At 41.9% G+C, this 27,640-nt stretch overlaps 2 protein-coding genes across 4 annotated transcripts in view; both read left to right on the top strand.

Moving 5' to 3' along the window:
- The first annotated feature begins 53 nt into the window (after nucleotides 1-53).
- LOC135936640 (RNA/RNP complex-1-interacting phosphatase) lies at nucleotides 54-17,272 on the top strand. 3 transcript variants are annotated; one of them, XM_065479525.1, is made up of 10 exons: nucleotides 54-182; nucleotides 1,161-1,236; nucleotides 11,900-11,931; nucleotides 12,701-12,788; nucleotides 14,810-14,883; nucleotides 15,567-15,607; nucleotides 15,686-15,746; nucleotides 15,804-15,850; nucleotides 16,389-16,878; nucleotides 17,021-17,272. In XM_065479525.1, the coding sequence occupies exons 1-10, from the start codon at nucleotides 166-168 to the stop codon at nucleotides 17,166-17,168; spliced, it is 1,074 nt and encodes a 357-aa protein (XP_065335597.1). In that variant the 5' UTR covers nucleotides 54-165; the 3' UTR covers nucleotides 17,169-17,272. The 3 variants fall into 3 exon arrangements, with proteins under 3 accessions (XP_065335597.1, XP_065335605.1, XP_065335613.1); XM_065479533.1 differs by having other exon boundaries at nucleotides 17,008-17,148; XM_065479541.1 differs by lacking the exons at nucleotides 54-182; nucleotides 11,900-11,931.
- An 874-nt stretch (nucleotides 17,273-18,146) lies between these two features.
- Nucleotides 18,147-27,640, top strand: part of LOC135936664 (uncharacterized) — a 31,569-nt gene continuing 22,075 nt past the window's right edge. Inside the window, exon 1 of the mRNA XM_065479560.1 lies at nucleotides 18,147-18,440. Within this exon, the coding sequence (XP_065335632.1) occupies nucleotides 18,424-18,440 (17 nt within the window). The 5' untranslated portion in view covers nucleotides 18,147-18,423. The remainder of the gene's footprint in view (nucleotides 18,441-27,640) is intronic.

The raw sequence follows: 27,640 nt of genomic DNA, 5'->3' as shown, positions 1-27,640 counted from the left end.
AACCGTTCTGAACTAACCGATTTTCATCAGGAGTTGCACGACTTTAACGACCTCTGACGGCAACTGGCAGTACTAAAGATATAAACAAAAACAAAGTTTAGTTTTTGGAGACTCAAAGTTTGTATGTACTTTTTATGGAAATTAACGTTTAAATGATTTTTAAACATGCCTATTCCAAAAAGGTGAGTGTGATATTTTTTTATAAAACCATAATTGATTACCATTGTTAGTGCGATCATGAATTATTACATATCTGTTCAAATCTAGGAGGATTGTTTGCGAGTAGGATTACATACCCATATGTATGATACTTTAAATATGTACGTTCATATTTCACTTCATTTTAGGCTCAGTTTTTAATCCAAATAATTAAACACAATTCTAATTATGTTAGATTATGTGATTTATACCAAACATTACAGTTCCAACTCAAGTACACCTTCAGATATACGTACAAATAGCGAAATAACTTACGTGAGCCACATATTTTTTATTTATTAAATGATATAATTATGTATTATCATTAGTAACCAAATTTCATTTGTGATAGTACCTATGCCAATCAATTCCTGAGAGTCGAATTAGGTCAGGTAGCCGAATTAATCTGCTGTCGACAATTTGAAACGACGTGCCGATTATTTGCGGAAACGTAAAAATCGTAACTTTGGTGATTTTTGGTTTCAATTTATCTAATTGACTTGATAATTTAAAAAAATGAAAAATTAAAGAAAGTGTGTTATAAAATCACCAAAAATTATTTACCCAGCAATCAAATAAAATTAAACCTTATCATCGTTTAGTTTTGATGTCAATCATTGACAACAGATGGCTCTAACAATGTTTTAATTCTTGGATCAGCTAAACGCGCCGAAACAGGTGGCGCTTCTTCTCCTATACCTTAATTTTTCCTTTCCTTCCGCCTTCCAACAGGTTCAATATATTATGATTCATAGTTATACAATAATTTATAGTATCCAAATTTTTTGCCTTCCTTCTTCCTTGAAAGTCTTTTGTATTTTGAGAATTTATGCTGCCCCGCCTTTTCAAAATTTCCTTCCCGGCCTCTTTCTGACACGTGGGCTTTACACATTCCTAGACATGAATTATGATTCTGTTCACTCAAATGTTAAATTTCCTTCTTTCTATGAATCTGTTCACAGATGGCTGCAGTACTCAAAATATGGCAATCAAATTCCAGGGACTCGCTTTATTGCCCTCAAGTGTCCTTTGAAAAAGGTAGAGAACAAAATTAGATTGATATTATTTGTGTTGCTGCAATTTTTATATAAATAATTTTTAAAATATATTCTGGGATTCTTTTAACTTGTCTTAATTACATGTATTTTTTTTAAATTAACGCTGAACACAGTTGCAACTTTCGAGTTACCCATAGGAACTATTATAATAGGTTTTGTTAGACTCTTTAACGTGACAAGTCCATTGAGATTTGGGAGGAATGTGTCTCGCTACTTCATTGTTTGCACCTTTTCAGCATGAATGAATTGAACGGGTCGGATATCCAGCGTTTCAAATTTAGACCCCCAGTGGAAATATGTCAAGAATGTCGGTCTTTCACGTGGCGTGTGCTGGTCCATGATATTCGTTTGCGATGTTATTGAGCGAAATATTTCGTTGCTGATTGAGGCTAATTGTAAGGGTGCCAATCTCAATTGGAATCGCATTAAAATAGTAAATAATAAATAAAAACAAAGTAAAGATTAATTTTTCAGGCAGTTGATGTCTTTTTGGTTATCCATAGGAACTCCGTGTTTTTTAATTAGCTTAATCTGAATCAAAATAAGAATTCATAATCTAGGATGGCTTTAACTTTAAATTAACAACCAAACAAGATGTGAGCATTATTGCTGTCAATGAGTAATAAAAACTGAGTGGTGAACAGTATTCATTAGTCCTAACAAATAGTATGAACATTGATTGGAGTATTTATATCAAATATTATATTATTACGCTCCAGATAACTAGATTTTTATTGGAATTTCCCGGTGTGAATCACAAATCACAATTACGGCCGCCATTGTGGTGCTCGTCGCGAGTAGCAAGGAATAACTCGAATAATATGCAAATCAGCCACAAATCAAGTCATGGGGGTGCCACAATGCATTTCTCGACCCCAGCCCAATGCCTTTCGATTACCGCCCTTTTTCCATGAGCATGAATATTCAAGTGAGCGCCGGCTCAAAGCGCGCGAGGGTACCTTTCAAATGATAAACCGATGCGAGGAATGAAACAATCTCGCCTCAAGTGAGAAAGACGAGAGGGTTAGAATAATTTGATGCATTTATTCTGACGTGGAATTTACATTTATTCACCGAGAGCACTATCTTTCCAGTTGGCAGGCTAATTCGACGCGACTGCCGCTGACGCCGGCTTTGCTTATTTATTTGTTTAGTTATTCATTTATCAAAAAGATGAATATTCGACGAGAGGGATTGAGAAATTAGTTTCCAGTTGGCGCCTTCCAACCCGACAAAGCGCTTCCACTTTTCTTCACTCTACCCGCGTTATTTTTACAATTTGAATTACAGTGTGCCAATTTTCTACTGTTAATTTCCATTATTTATATTTAAAACCTATTACAAAATTTGGAACCTTTTCACTTGTTGGTTGAATACGAAATTCTAAAATTTTTAAAAGAGTGACAAGTCTTTTTATATTTAAGAGTCCACCAACAATAATTTTAACTAATCATCGCGTGTGGAAGGTAATGAAGACGGATTATGAAAGCGTCGGCGTCCGTTTTTGTAGTTGCGCGCGTTTTCAATTAGCCGGCTTCGAGTGGCATTTAATTTGTTTGGCGGTGGACTAATCATCAGATAAGGGTGTGCAGCAGGTGCTCTTTCATCCCCTAATGGTTCTGTCACTCAACTCGCCCCGATAATTAATTCCTCCGTCAGCCAAATTGAATTCTTCTCCTTTTCCCATCCAAAACACAGCCGCCGCCGTTGTTATTGCCACTTCTGCTGCGGGCTTCGGGCTTAATTTATTTATGTTTTCGAGTAAATGGCCGCGCCAGATGCTAAAAGTAAAATAAAAGAGTCTACCTTTCCTTCATTATCAGATTTTCGGGCAAAGCAAACTTTTCCCATTACGCGGCTTCCTTAATTATTTCATCAAACAGCCAAATTCCTTGCGAATATCAACATAATGGTCAGCACCTTTGACCCTGAAAATGAAATTCTTTCCCGCCTCCGTTGTTGACACTCTGACGCCTTTTCCACGATTCTTGCTCGAGATGTATTATCAGAATTTTAATTGCATCCTTGACTCTTCATTAGAAAATGCACTTGAGGAAAGAATGCGCTGAAAAGTGGAAGCTGTTAATAAACTTGTATGCTTTCTTCCGATATCATCAAACTCGTCCAAAGGCCGCTCGTCAGAGGCGCGTACAGGCTTGTCCAAATCATATTTATCTCAAGTCTTAATGAGAAATGCGCTCGTATAATTACAAATTCCACAATTATCTCTTCTTTTACAGATACGGTGCATGGTCTAAAGTAACGAATCCCCTGAACTTCGAATTATTAAACCTATCCTCACGTTGTGTCCGAACAACGCACTTTGATTAAAAGCTTTAATTAGTCGCTAATTTGCTCCTCGCAATCAGAAAATGTCAAAATGCCGATAAATATGATCAATCGGCTACAGCAACCTATAAATCTGATTTAATTTCATTTTATTGTCTGATACATGCGCGGACCTCACATGATATTATTTGGTAAGAATGTTCGCTCGGCCTGCACTGAATCTGAAGCAGGGAAGTGTAACCAGCAATAAAAGTCATTCATTTTGGTTTGGTAGATAAATTATCAAGGCGCCCCGCCGCGCGGTGGTTGAGCCTGAGAAATTCGTTCTGCATCAGGGTTGGAAAACGATTTTTCAGAGCGTTATTAATTTTTCAATATAACACGCACATATCCACACAATGGTATTTTCCATTTATAATGCTTTGAAGGCGCAACGGACCAAGAGATGTGATTTTATAAAGGAATCCACCACGGGTATTCGGTGATAATGAGATGTAATTTTTCAGCACTTTATTGAGCATTAAATCCGATTATTTCCAGTTAAATTTGACGTTATAATTAGTCCTTGTGGTATAATAGAGATTAAAATGTATTAAAATTAACGTATCTACTATAAAGCTGATTTGTAGAACTGCCATTTTTATTATGTTTTCGAGTATTCCTATTTATATACACACATTGGGCGTGAATGGGTGCATGAATTGTACACTCGCATGAACACGCTGAGTTAGAAATGTGTACTTTCTCGCACACATTTTGTAATAAAAAAATTTACGATTTATTGATTCATTTGATTTATAAAGCATTTAAAGAGTTTTGCCTGTTTCATAGCTATAAAATATATTTTTAAAATTTCGATCTCTTTAAATCATATTTTAGATGACTGAACAAGGGTTGATCAAAATTATCGTGTTATTGAGTTTAATTGCTATTCTGCGGTGTGTATACATACCATGTGAATATTTCCTAAAGTGTGTATTTTAAGAAATAAAAAACACACTCAAAAATGTCAAAGCACATTTCGTTCAACGTGTCCGCTAGCTCAAGTTCAATCGACCCTCGGGTAAAAATAATAAGCTATAAAGAAATTATAATGGCGTTGAAAATTCTTAAGAACAATAAAATTAGAATCGATCATAGTTTGTGCGCACTTAATCCGCGATAGGATCTCCGAGGGCAAGCGAATAAACAAACAAAACGGTCGATCGTCCGAAAAAGGCAATAATTGAATTCCAGCGCGGCTCTTGCGGAGAGAAACGGGCAAAGGAAACGCGCACGCCTAGCAGTTTATCAATAAAACGCGTGTGTGCCCGAAAAAGATCATATCGCACGCGCGGCACAATTTTCAGTGGTGGGCGGACGGGTGGGCCGAACCCTTTGGAGGGTTGGCGCGCGGCTCCGTGCTGGGCAGAGCGGCCCCCAGCGGGCCCCCGACGGCCTCCAGCCGCGCGCCGCTTCGTGGGGCTGCCAAAAAGCCAATTAACGCTCGGCCTGCTGTGTCACAGGGATAATGAGAAAAAATCACAACCTGCGTTCAAGTCTCCTGAAATTCTGATTCCTCCCCCTCCGCCCGCGACCGCCCAACGGTCGAATTTTAATATTTATTTCCCATATTCAAAGTTGGTCCATGAGTTGTTATTTTATCTACTTAAATTACAATACTATGGCAAATAACATTAATTTTAGCGTACATCACTCCAGAAATTCAATTATCAAATTAAAAATTTTCTTTCTCTTGATTTTGATCGTTTCTTATTATTGTCAAATTTTCTGGCATTGAAGGCTTCTTCGTTATAGTTCCCATGCAATTCTTCAGTTCAAAATAAGATTTGTCCCATCTTTTTTTTATTTTGATAAACCCGAACATGGATAATTCTTTGTAAATTCCACAGTTATGTTTGTGCATTTATCATTATCATATTCGATCTGGAGTCTTTTCGGATTCTGTAGGCCTAGGGCGAATTTTTCTCTCCCCGCTTGGTAATTCAATTATATTACTGTTGAGCGTGCCCCACCAATTGTTTCTTCCCGCCCCTTCTTTGGGAAAAGCAGGGACCTTTTTTGTTACTATTGGAATTGGCACCTTCACCTCGACATAATGCTGGGTTTCGATTTTTCAAGCTTTTTATTTTATTCAATTATCTCCTAAAAGGGTAAAAAATGGTGCGTAGAAATATCAGTTTAGTTAGTATAGCGCATGAAATCGACCGCCTTTGCAACTCTGCCATAAAGATGAATAAAGTGCCGCTCTCGCTAATGAATAGGAATACAACCGAATGAATTTTTGTAAATTAGTGGACCACTTAAATTTCCTTTTCACTTAAAATCTGGAGGAGTCAGCGAGGCCGTTTTTAGCAGAAATATAAATGTATAGCCAAGAATATCAGCCGTCAAAGAAAAAGAAAACCGGCTCAATTTAACTCGGTAGCGAAATGTGAGCACACTTGATTAAAACGTAAAACTAACAGCACATTTGAATTTTTGGCCGTTTCGGACACGCAATAAAACCGAGCGTGTCACCGCGAAAGCAGAAAAGCATCAGCAGGCCGAAAATCCGCAGCGAGAGTGAGTCAGTCGAAAAAGAGCGATAAAAATAAAATGCCGCCACGACTGCCTTGGCTTTTACCGCGCTTTTAATGAGCGTCTCATTAGAATAATTATCAGCAGCGCTGGAAAGGGCCACTTTTGAGGAATGCCTTCTATTCACCTCTATTATATTGGAGACTTTTCTTGCCTCTCAAAACGAAATTCTCCCTACGTGGGTCAGGGTCGTGGATTCTAGGTTGCCTTTGCAATTATTTGCTGAGAGACTACCATCAGTTCCATTTCCATTAGTAATACAACCATCAATAGGAAAAACTTGGATCGTACGTTTTTGTCCTTGGAGTGGTGCCAGATGCGTCATTAAAAATTTCAATTGTCTGCGATCGAAACAATCGGAAAAGTTTATTTAATAATCACCGTCATACTCAAGATGTTTCGCTGGTATGACTTATCTACTTTTGATTTGAGTTTGCTTTCTAATTGTCTCACAATAACTTTCTAACCAAATTGGAATATTAAATACGTCTTTCCTACACTTCTTACTTCTCAACAGCATCCAGCTGTGGAAAGTGGCACTTTATTAATATTTACTTATTCCTAATTTTTATACAATCTTTCCTCCACCGAAGGATGCTACACAGGTTGCATACCCGTCCGCACTAGACTGTTTCAATTTTCTGCATATATTTGCATCCTGTTTCTAGAGTTGAGATATTTTCACTGACTTCAGAGAGGATGTTCTGTGAGCGGGCATAAAACAACAATAATATTGCGTTCTGCACGAGTCGGATCTTACTTATAGTTAGAGCTCTCACACCTACGCAGCACTTCCATATTTGAAACGGGCTGGCAAGGAGGAAAGCGCGTCATGTGTCCTCCTCGCAGACGCCACTCATAAAACACTCGGTGAAATTGAAAAATAAAAACGTCACATTCCGCGCTTAATATTCATTTATTTATTGAGACATCTGCTTATTTTAGTGTTGCATCACGCGAGCCGTGACTTCTTTTACGGAATAAATTCGCTGAAATATTGTTTCTCGCGAGCTATTTTATTGTCTCGCGCCGCCGCCACCACCGGTCCGCGCGAGCCACCGTGTGTACCTTCGTATTTTATGGGTTTTCGCGAGCAAACCGAAGTGTACGCGCGCGATGATATATGGAAATGTTGGGGGAGGAACGAACAACGTGGAATAAATACGCACGTAAATGCGAGAAGTATAAACTACTGCCGCTTCTAGCCAACGCGTGGGATTCTCCGTTTCATTGTTTTTGTAGCAGCCGATGCTTTTTCTATGTCATTTCTATGTGTACGCAATATTTTTCTCATATAAATATTGCCTTTTAAGGTCGCGCCGACAAGACGGCCAAGGAGTGAATAAATAATAAATTTTGCCGTTTATCGTATTCATCATTGCTGAGCTGTAATGGGAACTTTCGATTCTGTATTTTTTCTCGAGTCTCATTGAAAGTTAAATAATATTCTTCACCAACCTGCTTTTGAATTATCCCTTGCTGTAGCTTGATACTAAAGCACTGAAGCCAATAACGGTTGGGAAAATGCTTTCAATTTTATTTCGTTTTTTACAAGTTTGAGTGAATTAGTTTTTGGGGTGTTTGTATTCGTCCATTCCACTCAGTGCAGTGCAGCTAACTGCTTAAACGCAGCCATATTTTGTGAATTCGTTAAGTTTTCCTTAAAATTAAGATCAATGTCGCAATATAAGTGTGGAGGTCTAGAAATAATTGCGCATAACTTTCCTTGTTCCCATTCACTATTTTTATTGTATTTTGAATTCTTGGAATTGATAAGCTGTGCTATGTATTTTAAGCTGTTGTTTATTTTTAGATCTAGATAACGTCGGTGCAACTTGTATTCTGAATTGTTTATCTGATAAATAAATGCATCACTCAATCTGAAAACGCAAAAGTCTCGGCACCGATGGAAGCCTCGTGCAAAAAAGTGGCTGATGAAGCGGTCCGTTTGGTTCACACGGCGGCGATATAAATAATAAATAAACTAGATGGTTATCTGGTGGTGGCAACATTTTTATCGCATCTTGGCCCTCATTTCTGCATATCTGCGGAAAATGCGTACGTGCTGAGAAACAGATCGCATGATGCAGACCTAGAACCAACAACAGGACGGTCAAATTTCTTTCTGGCACGCATGAACGTGTGTGTCCAAGAACTAAAGCTGGCGGTGCTGTGTTGGCTGAATTTATTTGGCCATTTTTTAATATTGAGCTTGTAAGGTCGGTCTGGGCGCGCAATTTATGTTGCTGGGTGTCGAGCCGGCCGCGATTAATTGGAAACCGCACGGCCGGCGCCTGCCCGGCCATATGCCCGCCGACTGGCCCCTCGGCCACCGCGGCCCACGCGCCCTGACTCCCACTCGCGCGCCCGGCCTCAATTATTTTATCATTTGTTCGCCGCCGCATTCATCATTTTTTTATAGTCTCATTTTGCCTAATGCTGTATCGCGCCCGATCAAACTTGCATTGTTGCGGCCCGCGGCGATTTTTGTTTATTTTAAATTAATCGCGCTGACACACGGTCGCCGGCCCCCCGTCTGCTTTGTCGAAATGAAAGTTACACACGCGCTCTTGTTCGTTGGTAACGGTTTCGGCAATGGCGAATGGTGATAACGAGTAATTGGTTGTCCGCATTGCTTTTGGAAGACCAATAGAAGTTGGGCAGGAATAGATTTCACTCTCGTCGGTTTGATTGATGTGAACGCTCTGCTGAAAAATCTCACTTGCTCTAAATTTCAGTAGAAATTGTTGCTTTGCCTGACTCAAATTCAAATAAGCTTTTTAACATCACAATTAATTTTTCAATATTTGCGGGCTCTCTTTGAATAAAAACGTGTAAGAGTAATTTCCAACAAATTAGCCAAATAATAATGCAAACTATTGCATCAAAAATAAGGATAAGTGGCCCGTCCAGGCAAATAGTAAATCATTCTTAATTAGTACTCAAATCATTAAAAAATGCATAACATTGAAAGCGTGCGCCTTGTTGTTTTTGTTCCACCTTATTTCCTATTATGCGATTTTCGTTATTAGCCAAATGGCCCTTGGCAATTTTTCGCCGTTTAAAATGAACAAGCGGCGCGAGTCGCTGTTAATTACACGCACTGTGATAAATGGCTTAGAAATTTTCGCGTGAAACAAATGGATCCTAATAACCCTCTCTGCTTCTCTCATTATAAAAAATGTAAACAACCGCCAGTCAATCCGTTCTCATTCAGCGGGAAATAAATGATGTCCTATAAGCCACCATGTTAAAATTCCGATCCCGGTTGCACAAAAACAAAGCCATGCTTATTTCATTTGCTTAAATAATTTCATTTGAAAATTTTAACGAACTACATAAATCGTTTCCAGACCATATAATTTTTACTGCTGTCTGCACCCAATCAGCGCGGCAGAAGTTTCCGCCGCACGCGTGGCCCTTAATTGATCAAAATTGCCTCCGCGTCGAGCAATAATTATCTGCGAGACTCGCCCGCCAGAGAATGCGTGTACGCGCTGGTAAACCTTCGAAGGTGATTCGCACAAGGAAAATTTTCCCCGAATACATACATAATCAAAGCGACCGATTAATCACGGCGACTTTGGCCGCCGCCAAGCTCGTTTTGAATAAACGTCGTCAACACCCTTTCTCTCGTGGCGCCGGCCGCGATGCGCACCGTTGTCTGAGCTCAGCTTATTTTTCCGCGTTTGCCCACTGCTGGATAATGAAGTTCATTTGTAATGTCGGCAGATACGAGTACTTTGTCATGCGTTATGTCATTACAGCTCGCCAGTTTCTCTTCAAGCTAAGAAAATTAATTATGCTGCAATGATAATTATACTCACGATAGCAGATGCGCTCGCAAGTAAATTCATCATTTCTCTTTTTACAAATTAAACTGCGGTAAATTCGCTAAACACATACAAAATTATTTATCGATCGGCTTAAAATAATGCAGTGAGATTGTGTCTAACGTTTTTCACACGAGTGCAGTAGCTGTAAATTGCAAAATCGTGTCTTTATAGTTAAGATAAAAGAAATCTTAAAGTGGAAAAGTAAAGTCTGCTTATTGTTAGATGCTATTTTTCAAGATAATTTAATCCTAGATATCACGAGCCAAATATAAACGACCTTGAGCTCAACAGAAATCAAGGATTAGAACGAGACATTTATTTGATTTGAGAATTGATAAAATTTAGTCGGTTGAGGTTTGATTTAAAAGAATTAAAACTAAAAACATCTCCTGAACGTGAAAGCACGCATACCATCTTAAGAATTCAGAGCCTCAAACACATCGTAGATTCCAATTGGCTATAATGGATTTGTTTGGTTTCCCATGCGTCTCGAGGCATTTCCATTGTTGTTAAATTTAATGCAGCATTCGCGGAAAGAATAAATTTTACACACGCGGCACAGAATTTATTCGCGCACTCTCGGCGCACTCGCCTAGAAACAAAAGGCGAGGTAGCTTTGCGTTCGGTGGCCTCTGACCCTACGGAGAGAGCATACCTGCGAAAGGGCGCCAGCGTTTTGGCATAATTTGCTCGGCGGAGAGCATAAATTTTGAGACCTCTGCGACGGCGATGGGATTTGTTTTGCAGCGTTTGGTGGCTGCGAAAAATACATATATTCGTACGAAAAAAACGGATCTGCCAGGCGCGGGCTGGAGGCGGATTCGCAACTTGTTGGACCGCACACAGAGGGTCAGTTGACCTCGGGTCGTGTGGGTCAAGTGCTTGATGGGAGATGCGCCACTGCGGCGTGATGAATGCATCACTGCTCAGCTATTCCAGATTTTTCGCAAAGAATCTTGCTCTCCGATTGCGAGGCTAATAGAACACACTGCGTTACAAAATCTTTCGCGTGCAATTGCTTGAGGAAATTCTGGTAGCTGCGTGCGTGTAAACTTTTAAAGATTTTTATTGGTGTTATGGAATATGTTAATCAACCATTCCAGCCTTAATTTCCTTTAGTTTATAGAAAAACTTTATTTTGGCAATGATCGCAATTTAAATTTCCAATTGATTTAATTTAATTTGTAGTGTAATTCGAAATCTGTAATTGATATAAAAAAATCAGATGAAATCAGGGCTGACATTAATTATTAAATTTAGTTTCTCTCATAATTAAATGGTTGCAATCACTGGCAGCAGAGAAACAACTCACTCAAAAATTTACTTAAACTTTTCAAGTAAATGAAACCTCCCTTTCCTTTACGTCGATACCACCCTCTCAGAAGGATGGCTAGTAGGGTAGAGTATCCGGTATCGCCAATACGCAAACCTTGCTCTACATTTTAGGAAAGGATCTTCACTCGAGGTTCCAATAATTTTTAGGGTGAAAATATTAATCAGACTTCATCCTTGTTGATAAAATAACTGTTTTTTACTCAAATTGTACTGTAATTTCAATATCTGAATTATTAATTACTTTTATCTCGAAAAATAGGGCGCCAATTAGACGCCAAAGCTGGTAGAGCCGAAAAAAATTATTTTATCAATTAGGATAATGACTGATCGATTTCTTTACCCAGAAAAATGCCTGATCCCACTTTGGCCTCTACTCACTGATTGCAACTTATTGTATGTTCATAGTTGAATATCATTGAATGTGCTTCTTAATTAATTAAATGCAATATTTTAATGTTATTTTCAGTTAAAATTATCTTCTAAATTTTGAACAAAATTGATTAATGACATGTCAAATAAAAGAGTGAAATCTTAAGCAAAGCAATTTTACTCGTTTTTGTTGCTCGTCTAATCTCAACTTCATTTCATCTCTCTTCATTTCAGGCGATCTGTTCCAACCTGCCAGAGGAATACTGGTGAGAAACCACAAAAATTCTACTCGGTTGCTCTGATTTTCCGCACAACACCATAACACTATGCTATGACTCTTCTCGGATTCATATTCAAAGCCATTCTGTGTTCCCACGCCGCTTTTCCTTTCGCGGCAGTTGCATAATGCACCGCCTCTTTTATTGTTTATTGATCCCAAGTGCACTGAAATCTTCTTCTCTCGCATGCATGGCGCCCGATAAAACGCCGGTGAATCAAGCCAGAGAAAATCGTTAAATCCGTGAGCCATAAAACATGATATTTCCTAATAAGATCAAGAACACTAAATTCCAATCACACACACTCGAAGCCATAAAAATTTGATCAAGCCGTGCGAGTAAGAAAGTGCTTAAAAGTGAATCAAAATGTGTTTGATGTTACTCTAGAAAGCCTGAACGAGCCTCTGGCTATTCAGAAAAGGAGTAGTTAATGATATTTTCAATTTATAATAATAACAACTATGGAAGTGGTGATAGTCTAGATAAAATCTGAGATCACGCCTCCTTTGCGCGGCAACGTATTCCCCTCTTTTAGTTTTGGAACGAAATGAGGCAATAGCGATGCAAATTTTTCATGAGGAAAAGAAGCAACTGCTGGAGGTCGTTATCGAGCGTTCTATCGGCAGCGAATAAATCAACCTAAGAAAGAAGAAGCCGCCGCCGCCGCGGATTTCACGATAAAATAACTTAGAGCGCTATGACTTTAATATTCGACGCACCGCCCCCGCCATTAATTATATATCTGATTGCTCGGCAGGTTCACCCCAGAGATGGTTTTGTCCGAGATGCCGTCAGTAGGCATGCTGATCGACCTCACCAACACGCACCGATACTACTCACCCCAGGTCTTTATCCTTGTACAAAAGCAAGGGATCTTTTCCATATTCATCATTTTTATTGTTAAAAGATTGGAAGCAACCACTTTTGTCCTTTTCTGTGTCATTGTTTCCACTAAAATATATTATTTTCTGCTTCCCTTCATATTCCTTGGTGGTATGGGGAAATATTCTAATTGAAATTCCCATAATTTGGCATTCCGAACCTGTTCTGCTTAGTTATGTAACCAAGATAAAAAATTTACTATTTTTCTTACTCTGAGACAGCAAAAATAAATTTGATAGTGCGGGATCTTGCTTTTAGGATATGTCAAGAGAGTTTAGTATATTTTAATTGAATGAAATTTTAAAGCACTGGCACAAATTATTGACAGCAATCAATATGCTATTCCGACATCACCATTGTTATAGTGTATGTTTCCACTCGCGGAGCATTGTGTACTCGCAGTCGTTTCTGTACTCACATAATTTTGGGTTCGGCACGTTTTACGCAGCTATAAAAGACCCCATGACTGAGGATATTTTTTAATCGCGTTTACGCCGCAGCAAGCGATATGTCAGCACGGGGTGTTTTGTATTTAACCCTTACAAAGACTAATCCCAATTCCCCAAGGTAAACAGCTCCCAGGTAATCCCTCTTTTTTTCATTCAAAAAATTATCATTTGTCAATATTACATGTTCACTGGAATTTTTCGATGTCGGTCAATCCTTTCTTTCGCTTGACCCTGAGCGGGTAGTCTGCATTCCATATATTCTCAAATACATTTTTCACATATTTGGAAATTTTCCCAGGGTTCGGAATTTACCAGAGTTTCATATTTTTACCGTCTCAGCACGTCCGCTTTCTTAGCGGCTATGCGGGCATGGCATCACGCCACTTTACCATACCAGGTGGTATTTACCAGCGGTAATTACCGGTATTTACCACGATATTTACCAGTTACTTTTTGCTTTTACACACTTTAAACTACTTCTTACTTATTGTACTATGATAAAAATTTCGCTTTTCTGGTAAATACCAAAATACCTGGTAAAAACTTGGTGGTATTTACCGTTAAAAAACAAGCTGGTAAATACCACTTGGTAAAAACTTGGAAACCCTGAATTTTCCTAAAAATACTTTTATCACTGCGCCAGTATTTATTTAGTGCTCAAATCCATTGCTATAAAACTGTACTGCTTGATATGCATAAATATACGTATTACATTAATGTAACAATAAGGACTTAATTATTTAGTAACGAAAATTGGGACATATACGTGTCGTAATATGAAAATCTAATGATTTTATCATTATATTTTTTAAAAAATTCAAACTAGGACAAAAAGCTTAGAATCTTGTTCAAAAGTGTGCGAAACGTTTTGTCCTGCCAGGATCTCCATGTGAGTCTTAAGTGAGGTTGAAAAACATTTACAGCAACAAAGCATTCATTAATGTACTAAATTTACGAATAGCTCTATTTCATGTGTATTTTATGAGACTGTGAAGATTTATAAATAGATATGATAGTGAAGATTTGAAGACAAATATTTCTAGCATATATCCTAATATATTGTTCACTTATCCAACAATCCTGATAGAACACGTAGAATTGAACAATTTTCAAAATTAGGTGAAATGCATACATTTTTTTATTTTAGAGTCTGCATGTTCTGTTGCTGCAAATATTTTTCACTCTCTGCCTTTCATTATCGTCAAAAATTGTCTCAAAAACTGTGAAAGTTAGTAGGCAGCACAAAGAAACGTAAATCGTCGTCAGGCTCATTGCGAGATATTTCATCGCGGAGCGCACGGAAATAATATTCATCCTCAGTCTGCTTATTTTGAGAGTAAAACACACAGACGAGAAAGGTACAAGGCCGACATAATTCAGACGAAAAGCACGTTTTCAGCAGCAAAAACAGAATGCCTGTACAAAGCAGCGAGTGTATAATTTTGAGGGGGCGTTTCGGGGCAGCAAATTGGGTCTGTCAGACCACCCCGAAAGCACTCCGGCGGGCGCTAACCAAATTAAGGGCGTTTTTGCAGGCGCTGAGTGGTGTGCAGCACGTGAAATTGATGTGTCCCGGCCAACAGGTGCCTGGAAGTCATATGGTTCTCAGGTAAGTGCTCTTTCGCTCACGGCTCCCTCGAGGGTGGTATTGCCATTTCGGGGCTAAAAGAGAGACGTCAGTGGACCACGTGGGCGCCCTCCCTCGCCAACGGCCACCGAAAGCAGTGATTTAATGCTGTCCGCCCCTCGCTTTGAGATAGGCTGGAATGCGTTTCCACATCAAAGGGCAGTGAAAAATGGGGGTGGTTTGAATCTCCATTAAAGGAAGGATTTTATAGCTGCATGATATGAAACCATTTCAGAGCAGACACCAAAAAAATAATAATTCAGCTTTGATGATTTTGTTTCAAGCTTCAGTTTTGTCGATGCCTATTAATGATATGATGCCAGTTCACCAAGCCGCCCCCATTTGAGTGTGAAAACCTGATCGGATCGCTCTAGCTAGAATTTCCATTATTTTAAGGCTCATTTTGCTAATCCATAGAGACCGACTGATTCGAAATCCATTCAAGTCTCACCTTTCTAGCTCGATCGGATTTCTGCTCGCACTGCCCGTGCCGCATAGGATATATGCATGCGCTCATTTTCAATCGGGCCGATTGTGTCTGCCTCTCGACTGCACACGTCAATCACCCGCTATCCGGTTTTTTATGATTCGGCCTGTTGACTTAGGCCCTCTCCATTAAGAGTCAACACACCGAATTCCACTCTCTTTTTCTCTTTCTGTTTCAGCTTCTTTAACGCCGTCGACTCCTTCCTGCGTTCCTCCATAGGTAAATGCTTTTTCCCTCTCCACACGTCGCGATCGGAAATCTCAAATGCTGAGATGTGTGTGTTTTTGTCTTTTGCAGACGGCCTTATCGGCGTGCACTGCACCCACGGCGTCAACAGGACGGGATTCTTCATTTGCAAGTCGGTCGGCAGTAGTGGCCAATTTTCATTTCTCTACTCTTGAGTTTTCTTTTCCAGGTATTTGATCGGTAGGATGGGATTCAGTCCAGAGCAGGCGGCCAGAGGTGAGTTTCTCTCTCGAGTATGTATTTTAGAGCTGGAGAGCGAACAGAGCAGACGAGTGAGCGAGGGTTTCTCCTGTTCGGAGCAGGGGTGCCTGCGACTGCTCCTCCTTGAGAGGCAGATGTTTGGCCTCCAAATATTTTTTCTCACAACACCTAGTGGCCAATCTAAAACTCATTTCTCTTGTGTCCGCTTCTGCTGGTAGCGGTGGCTAAAGTAAATTTATAAACTTAGATAAACACGGTGTGGGCCAAATTGAATTTGGGCAATTTATCAGTGGCTATTTGTCAAAAGACTGCTGAGAACAATTAAAATTACATCAGGGCATCGTTAGCCCGCGAATTCTTTACTACTCAGAAATTGATTGTTAGATCTTTTAGTTGAATATTTTCCTTCATAATAATGACACTGCCGTAGGCAATCATTGAAATATTATTGGGCTGTTTATCAATTGTTTTCAAGAGTTATGCAACCATTTTGTCGTCTGTGCAAGGTGGTTGCCTAACTTTCATTTTTCCCGAAATCGTCGTGCGTTTTCAGCTTTCAATGGGAGCAGAGGACACCAGATGGAGAGAGGGGCACTCGTGAGAGCCCTTGAAGTCCCTCTAGAAGTCCTTGATTCTGTATTGGGTCCAGAGCCGGTCGACCTTTGCTTGGAGGTTAAGCTTCAGCGTGAAATGAACGAGGCGCGAGAAGCCAGAGTGCGGGAACCGGGTCCAAGTTTTCACAACGATCGCCAACCCCAACAGTGGCACAGAGACATGGAGGAATACAACCCTCACGAGATTCGTTATGGTGGTCACCAACCCCAACAGTGGCACGGAGCCATATACCAACATGTCCCTCACGAGAGCAGTAGGAGGGAAGATGATCGTATTGACAGGACCAGACACAGAGATCAGGATGAGAGGCGTCGATATGGAAGGGACAGCTACAGAGAAATAGGCGATAGAACCAGAGATTTGCTCTACAGAGCTGACGGTCGCCCGCCTTGGTCTAGAGGATACCACCAAGATTCGCGGGATTACAGGTTCGTTTGTGGGACCAATTTTTGTTTATTGTTACCTATTTGTTTGAAAAATCGAATTGTTCAATAACAAAATTGCTGTCTTAAATACGGTTGGAAAAGCATACATGCTAAAATGTAATTCAATTCTAGTTCTCATTTTTAGGCGTGTCTACGGAAACCTGGATTGGAGGCGAGAAAGACGGCCAAGAACAGAAATCGATCATCGCGATGGAAAAAGTTCAAGAGGTGAATCTTCTTCTGCAGGTGTTTCAAACGACGATGACTATCGCATGTATCGCGTTCTCCAGTGATACTTCAACAGCGTGCTGTCTCTCCTAACCATCAAATTCATTTCAACTTTTGAATAAATAACAATCAGCTTATAATTCATGGATAAAGAGAATTAACTTTCGGATTTATAAATTTTTTATTTTTAGATGCTCCCTACTTGATAAAAATAGTTCCTTGATTGGAAATGCAAGTATGTGATAATTTCTGATTAGACTGCAGACTATGCGGCGACCTGAAAGTGCCAATATTAGCACATTCACAGTCATTATTTATAACAACATTTACCTTGACATGTAAATTGACAAGCTGCTGGCAGATTAAGCAAACTTATCGATAATAGAGTCCAAAGACACAATTGCACTAAGCACATTGTGTGCAAAAAATAAAACGATAGTGGATAGCAGATAAGATCAAAAGAAAATAGTTCAAAACCTTGTCAAAACAGCCTCTGATAAGCGACGGCTATATAGCAGTCGAAAAAAGCTAACTCGGCCTCTTTTAGTAAGCAAATTCAGCTTCCAAGAATCGACAAGGAGACGATCTTGGCTGTCTGCAGAAATTATCAAAATTGTGTTTGCAAGGGGAAATTATCAGAATTATCTGTCGAGCAACTCTATAAAACTGGCATTAAATGTCAGTCTAAATTTATGAACTCGCGATCGCACACAGACAAATATATCCAGTCAACCTTTGAACTCGCCATTCACATCTTAGTGAAGCATTACATTATGAGGAGCAGACAGGGAGCCGAAAATTGGGTCCAGCGCACTAAAAAGTGCGGTAATGGGCAGTTTTACGAGGGCGTTTATGGTGTTTTTGATTGCGGAGGAAGCAGTCGGCAAGAGGTCACCCAGCCGGCGATCGGGGGCGCATCGTCGTGCGCTCGGTTATCTAATCTGGACGCATCGGCAGGTGCGTCTGTTTGATTGGAGCGGCAAGGGTCACGTGGTCGCAGCGCGACTCCTGAGAGCGGCATCGATGGAGGAGGCCCCGCGAAGCGCGGCTCAGTGTTAAGTAGCAGTCGCAGCCAGTGCACCGCACGCTCGTGTCTCTCGGCGCAGTGCTTCTCAGTTCTGCATCGCATTCGGATGCATTTGCTCGGTCAGTGATGGGTGCCTCGTCTATGCTTTCGATGTTGCCGCTGGGATAATAGTGCCAAACAAAAAGTTTCTGCAAAGCAGGAGGTGGTGTGACACACAGCAAAGGACACTTTACCGCATGTCGAGCGCTGTCGCTGTCCGATTTGGCCTAAATGACACCGAAGCGTAGCGCCACATGTCCATTATACCAAGGTAAGCCACCGGCCGGGTGCTGACGGGCCGCAGGCCAGCGGCCAAGGATCCTTCCAGACGGCCCTGCACGCGGCCCTCGGCCAGCTCTTTTTTATGTTTTTTGCGTCTGCGACAAATCGGGTTTAGGTTAATCCCAGTGACGGCGGGCTATCGGGTTTCAGTTTCGGGAACGCTGGGATTTCGGATTATTTGCGGTTGCTAGGAATTTTCGTTGCCTTAAGTTTAAAACGTATTATGAAAAAAAATCGGTTTCAAATATTTGATTTAATTATATTTATCACTGTTCCACAAACTCCAAACCGCCATTGCAGCGATCCCAAATGGAAAGCCCAAAGGCCAAATCTGCGTTTCGATTCGAGCAGCAAGTGAAATCGGTTTGCACGCGCGTTGCATAACTCGCGGCCGAGCGCTGAAAATCCCATTTTCGCCGAGTCGTCGGGCGAGAGTGCCGCCTTCTGCGGTTTGCTCCGATTGCATTGGTCGCGCGAGAGAAAGACTAAAGAAGCTGCCAGACGTCTGCTTCGTGTTGCCTGATGGCCTTTGTCGTCCTCGTTGGTCGGTCGGTCGTCTATAACAAAGTTTGATATTTTAATCAAATTTCGCGTGGGGCCGCAAAGCAGGTTTGGCGCGTGATAATCCGCGAGCTGCCAGCATCGATCAGCAACCACCCGCGCCGCATGAGAGTCGATCGCTATTGACAACCGACGACCACGGTTCTTGTAAAATGAGAAAGACAACCACTGGAGCGGTGCGAAATATAGTAAACAAATAGTCGAAAATGTGACGCAAACGCCGGCTCGTCGCGCGTATATTAATGAGTGTGTGCATGTGTGTTCGAGGGACATTTAAATTTCTTGCCGAGTGTGTGTGCGCTGCTGGGCGGGAGTGAGAGAGAGATTATGAATTGGCATATTTTTCAGAAGTGTGTCTGTGTGTGATTCCATTGTCTTCTCGAGAGCTAGCTGTTTTGCGCCGCAGCACGGCTAGTGCAAAGCCAATATTTGATGGCTCCACCAAAAAGAACTCAAAATTCATCCTATCGATGTGAAACTCAGATTTTTGGTTATATATGTCGAAAGCGGGCATTGTTTCTTCACCGGCGAATTCGATATTTTTTGGTTACCATTCGGGAAATAAAAAATAACTGAACATAATGCGAGCCAACAGGATTTTGCATGAGGTTAAGAGCTCGCATCTCGCGGTTTATTTATAGAATTAAATTAAATTAGGAATCGCACAAGCAAACTCCTTCATCGGCTAAAAATACTGCGTGTTTGCTGATGGTGTTTGCAAAAAGCGACTGTTTATAAGTACACGTTTCGAGCATAAATTAAAGGAGAAACAGCGCGAGCCTTTCGCAGCCTTTAGAAGTGCGACATAAAATTCCCTTCGCACGGCGACAATAAAAATAGCTTTGCCGGATAAATCTCCAAACAAATTGAAGCAGCATTTTATTGTACACACGTTTAAGCGGCGCTCGCATCCTTGTTCATATTTGCCTGTGCTCCGAGATGTTTAAACATGCCATTACTCTCTTGTGATATATATAAAATAATATATTGTGAGCGCAACTCTGCACAATGTGGCACTTATTCATCTGTCTCATAAATAAGCGGATCAGCGCAGGCCTCAATTTGTGTGCTAGCTGCAGCCATAGAGACATGTTATTTCAGAAATTCTATTCGCGCCGGCTTGTTTGTGTTTGGGATTACAAATTTTGTGTGTAGCTATTTGAAAACAAATCAAATTTGCTAACAGAAAAGTAAAAATATTTATCCCAATGCCACTCATTACGTCTGGAGATTAATTTAAGTTAGGAATTCAGTTCAGATATCGATCGGAAAATTAGAATATTATCAAATTCGATTGCGCTCCCATTTCTTTAAAATATACAAGCTCTAGTTTTAGTTTGCGATAAGCGTCAAAGTAGGAGAAATAGCTGGATGCCAGTGAAGGCCGAAATTACTTGGCATAGTGCGTCAGAAAACAATAAAGACTTTGAACAACACAAATTATAACGGCGCGATTGAGAAATTATATACTCTAAAACGACACCTCACTCAAGGTGTGTTTACATTTAGAAGTACAAGTTGCTAAACAATTTTCCTTAACACATTTTCTCGGTGGAGGCAGGGCAAATAACAAGCACACAATACGGTCGCAGCAGCTCAATGGATCCAGTCGAGTCAGCTTATTTGCACGGACGTTTTCCTACGACGAAAGCAGAGCTAAATGGAAAATCAATATCTTTCTAATGATTTGATAATGAAAAAAGGAATGACAAGATTTAGAAAAGTGTATACTATCTGCTAAAATTTGAATTTCAGCAGGTTATCAATTTGTATCAAAAGCGGAAGCTTTACATTTTTTAAACAGAATGCAAGATTTGCCACTGTCAAGTCGTCAGAGTTAATAACCATTTACCAAAACAATATTGAACGGTGTTGAAAGGAAAAGTACGTGTTCATTTGGCAAATTGGTCGTGGCATAATCGCTCTCTTTGAATTGTGCTGCGGTGTAAAACGTGATGGAATACGTGAGCGGCGTGTAATCTGCGAATCCCCTCTTATCATAGTCAACAAGCAAAACAAGAAAATCGCCGAAATATTCAAGATAGGAGGACCGAATTCCGCACGCCCGCTCATGCCACGAGATCTCGCCTTATGCAACCCGCTGGACACGGCTCCAAAAACAGTCCTTCAGAAACAGATATTTTCCAGCCCGGGCTTGTTCCCGTAGCCGGGGAAAAGATCAAAGCGACTGACTGCCGGGCGTATGTGCGCGCAGAAATGAAAATTCCTCTCGCAAGTTTCATTAAGGATTTTCATTAAGGAAACGCGGTTAATTTCGCCTTTAGAATGAGTGTATATATTGTGGCTCCCCTCTCTTCAAACAACGACTGCGACGTGAGTTTAAAGCGCACGGCGCCGCTCAATCGCGTTAGTTTTAATATTAGCGGCGAGCTCTCCAGGAATCCGCCACCACTGCCTCTTGCGAGCTGCCGTATTTACTTATGCAAATCAGCAGCAAAAAGCTGACAATCGCTCTCTCGCCAGCCGACGCGCAGAGTTGACTCTCGGCGGCGGTGGCGGCGGCAGTCTCACACACTCACACACACACTCGGCCGACAAATGAACACACACACACATACACACGTGACACAATGCGCGCTGCCTGCCTCTCTTGCGCGTCTCCAGGTGATAATAAGCGCCGCGAGAAGTTTTGTTCTCGGCGAATTCCTCCGCTTTTTATGGCCGTTGTCCTTTAGAAACGTGCGCTCTGGACGAATACAAACGTGCCTGCGCTCACACACTTACTAGCTGCATTATTTGTTTTTTTTTCGCTGCTGCCGCGCGGCTGCGATTTTATTGCCGAGCGCCGCAGCAGCCGCCGACCCGATGAGTTTATTTAGCGATAATTGCGAGATCTACTCAATTAAGTGCGCCTTTGTGCGCTCGCCGCTCGCTTTGCTCGAAAATCTGCCATCGATCAGACGCGCAATCGACGCGCACGTGGTAACAGCGACGACGGGATTAAATCTGTCTCCTTTTTATTTTTAATCTTGATTAAACACACTTCTGAAAGACCGCTCAAATTGCCAGTCATTAATTTTTTACTTTGTGTATTTTGCTTTTTAAGAAATTCACTTACGTTTTCCTCGTTTTTCTGATATATATGAATACAACACAGCATGGAGTCTCTTTTGAGCGGACTGTGCGACTCTGCAAGTATTTTTCAGTTTCCACATTCATAAATTCTTCACCGTAGGAATATTTCTTATGAATGGTGAGGCAGAAAGTTCCACCTCAATGAAGCACAGGTCTTTGAAGGGTCAATCACTACCGGACTCAAATGTTACAAAAATTGACAATTTAAGCATTCATTGAAAACACATTTCGCGTGAGAAACATCGTGCTGCCTTTTCACTCTCCCTTGCACCCTTCATTCAGAGGTTCAGCGACTTTTTGGTGGCTGCATACCTTTGCGACGCACCACAAAAACGCGCACCTGAAGCATCTCCAGCGATAAAGGAGCACTTAAACATGTTCCTGCTTGCTGTGATGTGTGAGACTTTCTAAAGGCCGTGTGTGGTCCATGGCAGACTCCATTTGTGCAAATCATTTTATTTATTGAGCGTCGTGTGGCCTTTGTCCGCGTGCTTCACAGCTCTTATCGGGATTAACTGACGCTCTTGATCGTATTAGAGTCTTTTAAATCATCTCGCGGTTGGGCGTCAGCAACTTTGTCACGCGGCCTGCGAAACTCCACACTTCTCCGACAGGTCCATTGTAAAGAGCTAATGCGAACTGACACCCTGGATTTAACAGGAATTCAGAGGATTCAGTCGCTATACCCCTTTCTTGAGATAAATGTAAGTTCGGTATACATTTCGGGCGTTGGATTTAAACCACTGTCAAAGAGGGTTCCATAATAACGAGTGTTTTTTTAACTGCCATTATTAGGGCTTGTGAGACATAATTCCCGAAAATATTTTCTGAGGCGGGGAAAAATGTACAGCTGCACGCACGCGGGCAGCCAATTCTGCCAGCGACATGATGTTTGGCTGATTTTATTGCTGGGGCAAATCAAACTCGGTCGTGACAAAACATAAAAATGGCAGCCCACGTTTTGCGATAGAACAACGAACTTTCGGGAGCTATTTGGCGCGCGGATGAAAAATGGCATTATAAAAAGCTGAAATAAAAGGGTGCTGCCGCTGACTCTGTGTCTCTGTCAAAAGCTGCGTGACTTAAAACGCTGTATTTATTTTTGACTGGACTCTAGCGGGACAAGTGAGATATTAAATGACACATCTCGCAAAACCGCAAATTTACTGTGATGTAGACGCGGAGCAGCAGAGCAGCGGCGGCCGAGAATTCTCTCGGCGGGTGTGGAGTAGTGAAACTTCTATACACTTGTATGTGTGCGTATAATATACATATAATTTTACATCTCATTCGGGCACATGGCAGCAGAAGCACTCTCTCGCGCGCCCTTATTATCTGCACTCGGATACATATTTATATACGTGCTGTTGTGTTAATGCTTGCCAGCCCGTGCGAACCCAGATAATCTGAAGCAAGAATGGACCGTCTCGCCGCTAATCGCATTATCAGCCAGAGTTACCATTTTTATTGTTATTTATTGAGGGCCCTGCTTTCCGCGGCCTGGTGATCTCTCAATTTAGGTTGCCGCCGCAGCACATCTCTTTTGGCTTTCAGCGCTCCATTCATTTCTCGCAATAATTGCTGCTTGCTGGCGAAGGACTCGGGAGGTGGATTTGAATATCGGTCGGCAAACTTTAGAGGCTGGAATTCCCCGTGAACTGGGAATGCAGGCACTATTTAATTTATCACTATGCTGTGCCAAATTTTCTCTTGAGAATCTAAAAAGCCTCCTGTTTTTAAATAGAAAACACCCGTAAATGAGGGAAATTCCAGCAGGCGCCAAATGAGCCGACGGTCGCTCAGCGCAGATTAAAATCCGCAATTCAGCACAAGATTTTTAATATCAGGCTGCACGCAATGAGAACCGCAAAATAAATCTACAGCACGTTTTACACACACACCGTGTTGGTTTTTAATAAAACCTCTCATCGAGGAGCCGGTTTCAAGGAGATGTAAATGAATCGAAGAGCGGCTCGACTGACTGACTTTGAGAGATGCACCTTCTCTCTCTCAATGTGTGAGTTTGCTCGCTGGCTCTGGGCAGGCTGTTCGACCAAATGACTGCTAAGTAAACACATATATGCCCGACGAGTCACTTTTCTCTGCTGCTCTTGCCTGCTGGAGCTCTTCTCCTCGCGCTTACGTTTTATTTCTAAAGGACCTTAAAGTAATAAATTTGTCATACACACACAAAAGAGGCAGCATGATGGCTGACCCTGGTGGAAGGCACCTGTCGCACCTTCCATTGTTACAGAAAACGTTGCTGCTTTTGAAAACAAGAACGCGCCGCCCGCTTGTTTCCGAAAACGATTTGAACTTTTTGCCTCTGGTTGCAAAGGCGTCCCACTCTATTGAGACATCGCGCGCGGAAATGCCACAGCCTCTTTGTATAGCGAGAAGAATGCGCCGGAATCGCTTTATCGACATTATATCCATATGTGGCTTTTTGATGACTTTTGTCAGAGGTGGTCCGTGAAACGACCAATTGCGCCGCTTGGATCGATTAAAATTCGGCATTGGTATAACTATTAGGCCAGTGACCTGGAAACCCTCCGGATGGCTAGAAAATAGTGTAACGGTCTACATTTTACAACGGCGTGTGATTTGAACGCTCGAAGTAAAAAAAATTACAGGTGATAAGAACAAAATTTAACACCGCATTCACTTTTGGAAGGCACAAAATCCATTGGGCCTTTCATTTGTACGTACAAGGCACACACAACAATAAAAAGTCGCTGGACTTGTGTTTTCCCAAGAGGTCGCGGCCCCGATGCAGCAAAAGCAGCAATTATCATCAGGGTCAGAGTTTAATTTACCCGAAGGTTTTAAAATAAAACTAGCCAGACACGGTGGAGTGAAGAGTGAAAATCTGTGGATCGCGCTCGCACCTCCTTTGCCATGCAGAGGCGGAGGCTTTTTGCTAATTTATGTGTCAGTGTGTTAAATTAAATGTCTTATATGCAGTCGCGGCGGCCGCCGTGTGCGCGCGCGAGAGTGAATCTAAATTATCTCTTCTCTCTCTCTTACTCGCATCGTCGCGGAAAATGAGCCTTTCTGATTCTTTCTGCCTCATTAATTTGTGAGAGAATGGCGCCGTTTGTATTTATTACACGCATCATCTGTGTGAGTCTGACTCTCGTGGAAAAGGAGCGGTGGAACACGCTAGGGAATATCGAGAGTAATATCTTAATCAGCGAGCTCGGCCGCCTCTGAGCCGAAATTTCAGATTTGTCACACCACATTAATATTCGGTGATCGTACCCATAGATATTGCTGCTTTCCATGGTTCCTCCAAATAAAATATCATTTTTGTTTAGAAGAGGCGCCTGAGTTTTAGAGATGGATAACAGCGCATTATTAAATATATTATAAGAAACGTATTTAACGACTTCATATATGATTCAAGCCGAACATATCTGACTGTTATGGAAGCCATTTTTTAAGAATCACATCAAAAGGTCGGCTGCCGTCTGTTGAGCAAGTGCCGGTGAGAGCGAGTTGATTTATGCATCAGAAGTATCAAACAATGGACTCCCCCACATTATGAGGAGCTGTTGAAAGTCTGCCGGACGACCACGCCGTGTCGGCGAGATTGGCTGTGTACTTGTTTGACAGCAGCGACCTGAGAGCCCGCCGTGTCCCTGAAGGGTCAGCAGAGGTCAGCGGCGAGATGCGCCGGCCAGCCTGCCAGATAATGGACCACAAACAAACGCGCGCCTTATCAGCGCATCAACCAACATCACTTAGGGACGGAATTTTCGACCCGCCGAGTGATTTTTTAATAGTAACGGTGTGCACGCACCTCCAAATTTGGATTTCTTTGCTGCAGTGATGCTGCACTTTGGTTATGTTGGCGTAGAAACTGAGAATTGGCCCAGCAGGAATTTACATCGATTAGACGAGTGTTTTACAACTCGCAGCGACATAACTCTTTTAATTGGTTTTCAAAATGTGTTTTTCTCCCGAGTCAAACATGGCGCTTTCGATTTAATTTGTGATCCTTTGACGAGAGCGAGTCAAGTCCAATTTCGACTTCCATACATATTATAAGAGGATGAAATCTGATCTGCCAGGCGTCCAGGGCAGTCGCTCGCTCTCTGATGCTCGGCAGCCGAGAAATCTCTTGCATATATGCTCTGTGGCCGTGATGAATACTCGAGTGGTCAGCGGCGGACACGGGATTTATCGCCTTTTACCTGCGCGCTGGCGGGCGAGATGTGCCCAGTTTTCTCTGAGAAACAAACACAAACAGCATTTTCCCACATTTGATAAGGCATCTTCTCTCAGGGAGAGGCCGAATGCAAATCACGCCGCGTTGTGAAGAGCAACAAGTCAGTTATAATGTGTGATTTTATAGCACAGGGGCAGCGAGGAAAGCAGACTCATTCGATGTCAATTGGATCGAACAGAAACTTTCGAGCACAATTAAAATTCCCCGGAATCTAAATGTGAATCCAAGAGTCATTGAGAGTTTCGTGACTTGATGCTAAAAATACGAGCATTAAAAGTGACTGCGGGCGCAATTCCTCGCTATTTTACACTTCCCCATTTATGGCCTTCCAATCAGATGGGAAAAGTCAGGTCGTTTGCCCAATTTAGCGCGCGGTATGCAAATCAGCAGTGCCAATTATTGCGCCGGGCGTGATTGCGATCGCGACACAGAGCCGTTTGTGCGCGCGGTGTGAGAGAGGCAATCCCCTGTAGCTGCGTAAATAATTGCACGCGGCTTTATTGCCTCTGAAGGATAAAAACTTGGCAGTTGGTGTAACCTTTGGCATGGCGGGCACCGTCAGGGCAAACACAATTATCGCCCCGCCGAATTATGCAAAGCATCCTGTGTTGATAAAAAGGGTTCCACCCCGCGCGCACAGCGACTGTTGAGAGATGTGCCGCCCTGACGGTCTTTGGCTGCTCCTTTGAGGAATTCCGAGATGCTGGAGGAAATGCGCTCCAAGGTAGCAGCAGTTTGTTTTTCTCAAGTAGTGCCAGGGAAATATTTGTTTAGGAGGCAGGCCCAACCCCTGCCTGTTTTCCTCTCGAGGAGCACCAACCACTCCAGCACCTTAATCGGCCCACCGCCGCCGCGTCCAGCACTTTTATTCCCTCGCCCCGTCAGTGCCGCGGCATTCCTATATATATTCCGACGTTGAGGGCGAAATTTTCTATTTCGCCAACAGCGAGCGGCTGCTTCTCCTCTGCCCTCTGCCTCTCAATCAGTTTTCGTCCTAAGAGTACAGCACTCCCCAAAAATGCTCTGGCTTCTGTTAATTTATTTACCTGGCGATAGAGTACAAACAACGCACAATGCGTTTGACTCTGCTGTGTTCCTTCCAGCACGCGGTGGAACCGTTAAATTTCCCAGAAACGCGTCCGCGTCGACTAGCAGCATGAATGAAGGAGAATTTGTCACATTTGCCTCCCTCCGAAAGGTGCGAGATTGTTTTATGGGGCTTAACACAGGTCGCACCGAGCACGGACAGTGTGCGTTTTCCCCTTTGATCACCCAATCATGTATTGTGCTCACACCATCAT

This window comes from Cloeon dipterum, chromosome 1 (genome assembly GCF_949628265.1).
Source record: "Cloeon dipterum chromosome 1, ieCloDipt1.1, whole genome shotgun sequence".
Taxonomy (NCBI): domain Eukaryota; kingdom Metazoa; phylum Arthropoda; class Insecta; order Ephemeroptera; family Baetidae; genus Cloeon; species Cloeon dipterum.
Note: the sequence above shows the minus strand (reverse complement) of the source record. Positions and strands in the feature narration are given on the sequence as shown.

Coding starts and splice junctions, on each gene's coding strand:
- LOC135936640 (XM_065479525.1), top strand. Junction 11,932..12,700: donor AACCTGCCAGAGGAATACTG/GTGAGAAACCAC, acceptor ATTGCTCGGCAG/GTTCACCCCAGAGATGGTTT. Junction 12,789..14,809: donor ACCGATACTACTCACCCCAG/GTCTTTATCCTT, acceptor GCGTTTTTGCAG/GCGCTGAGTGGTGTGCAGCA.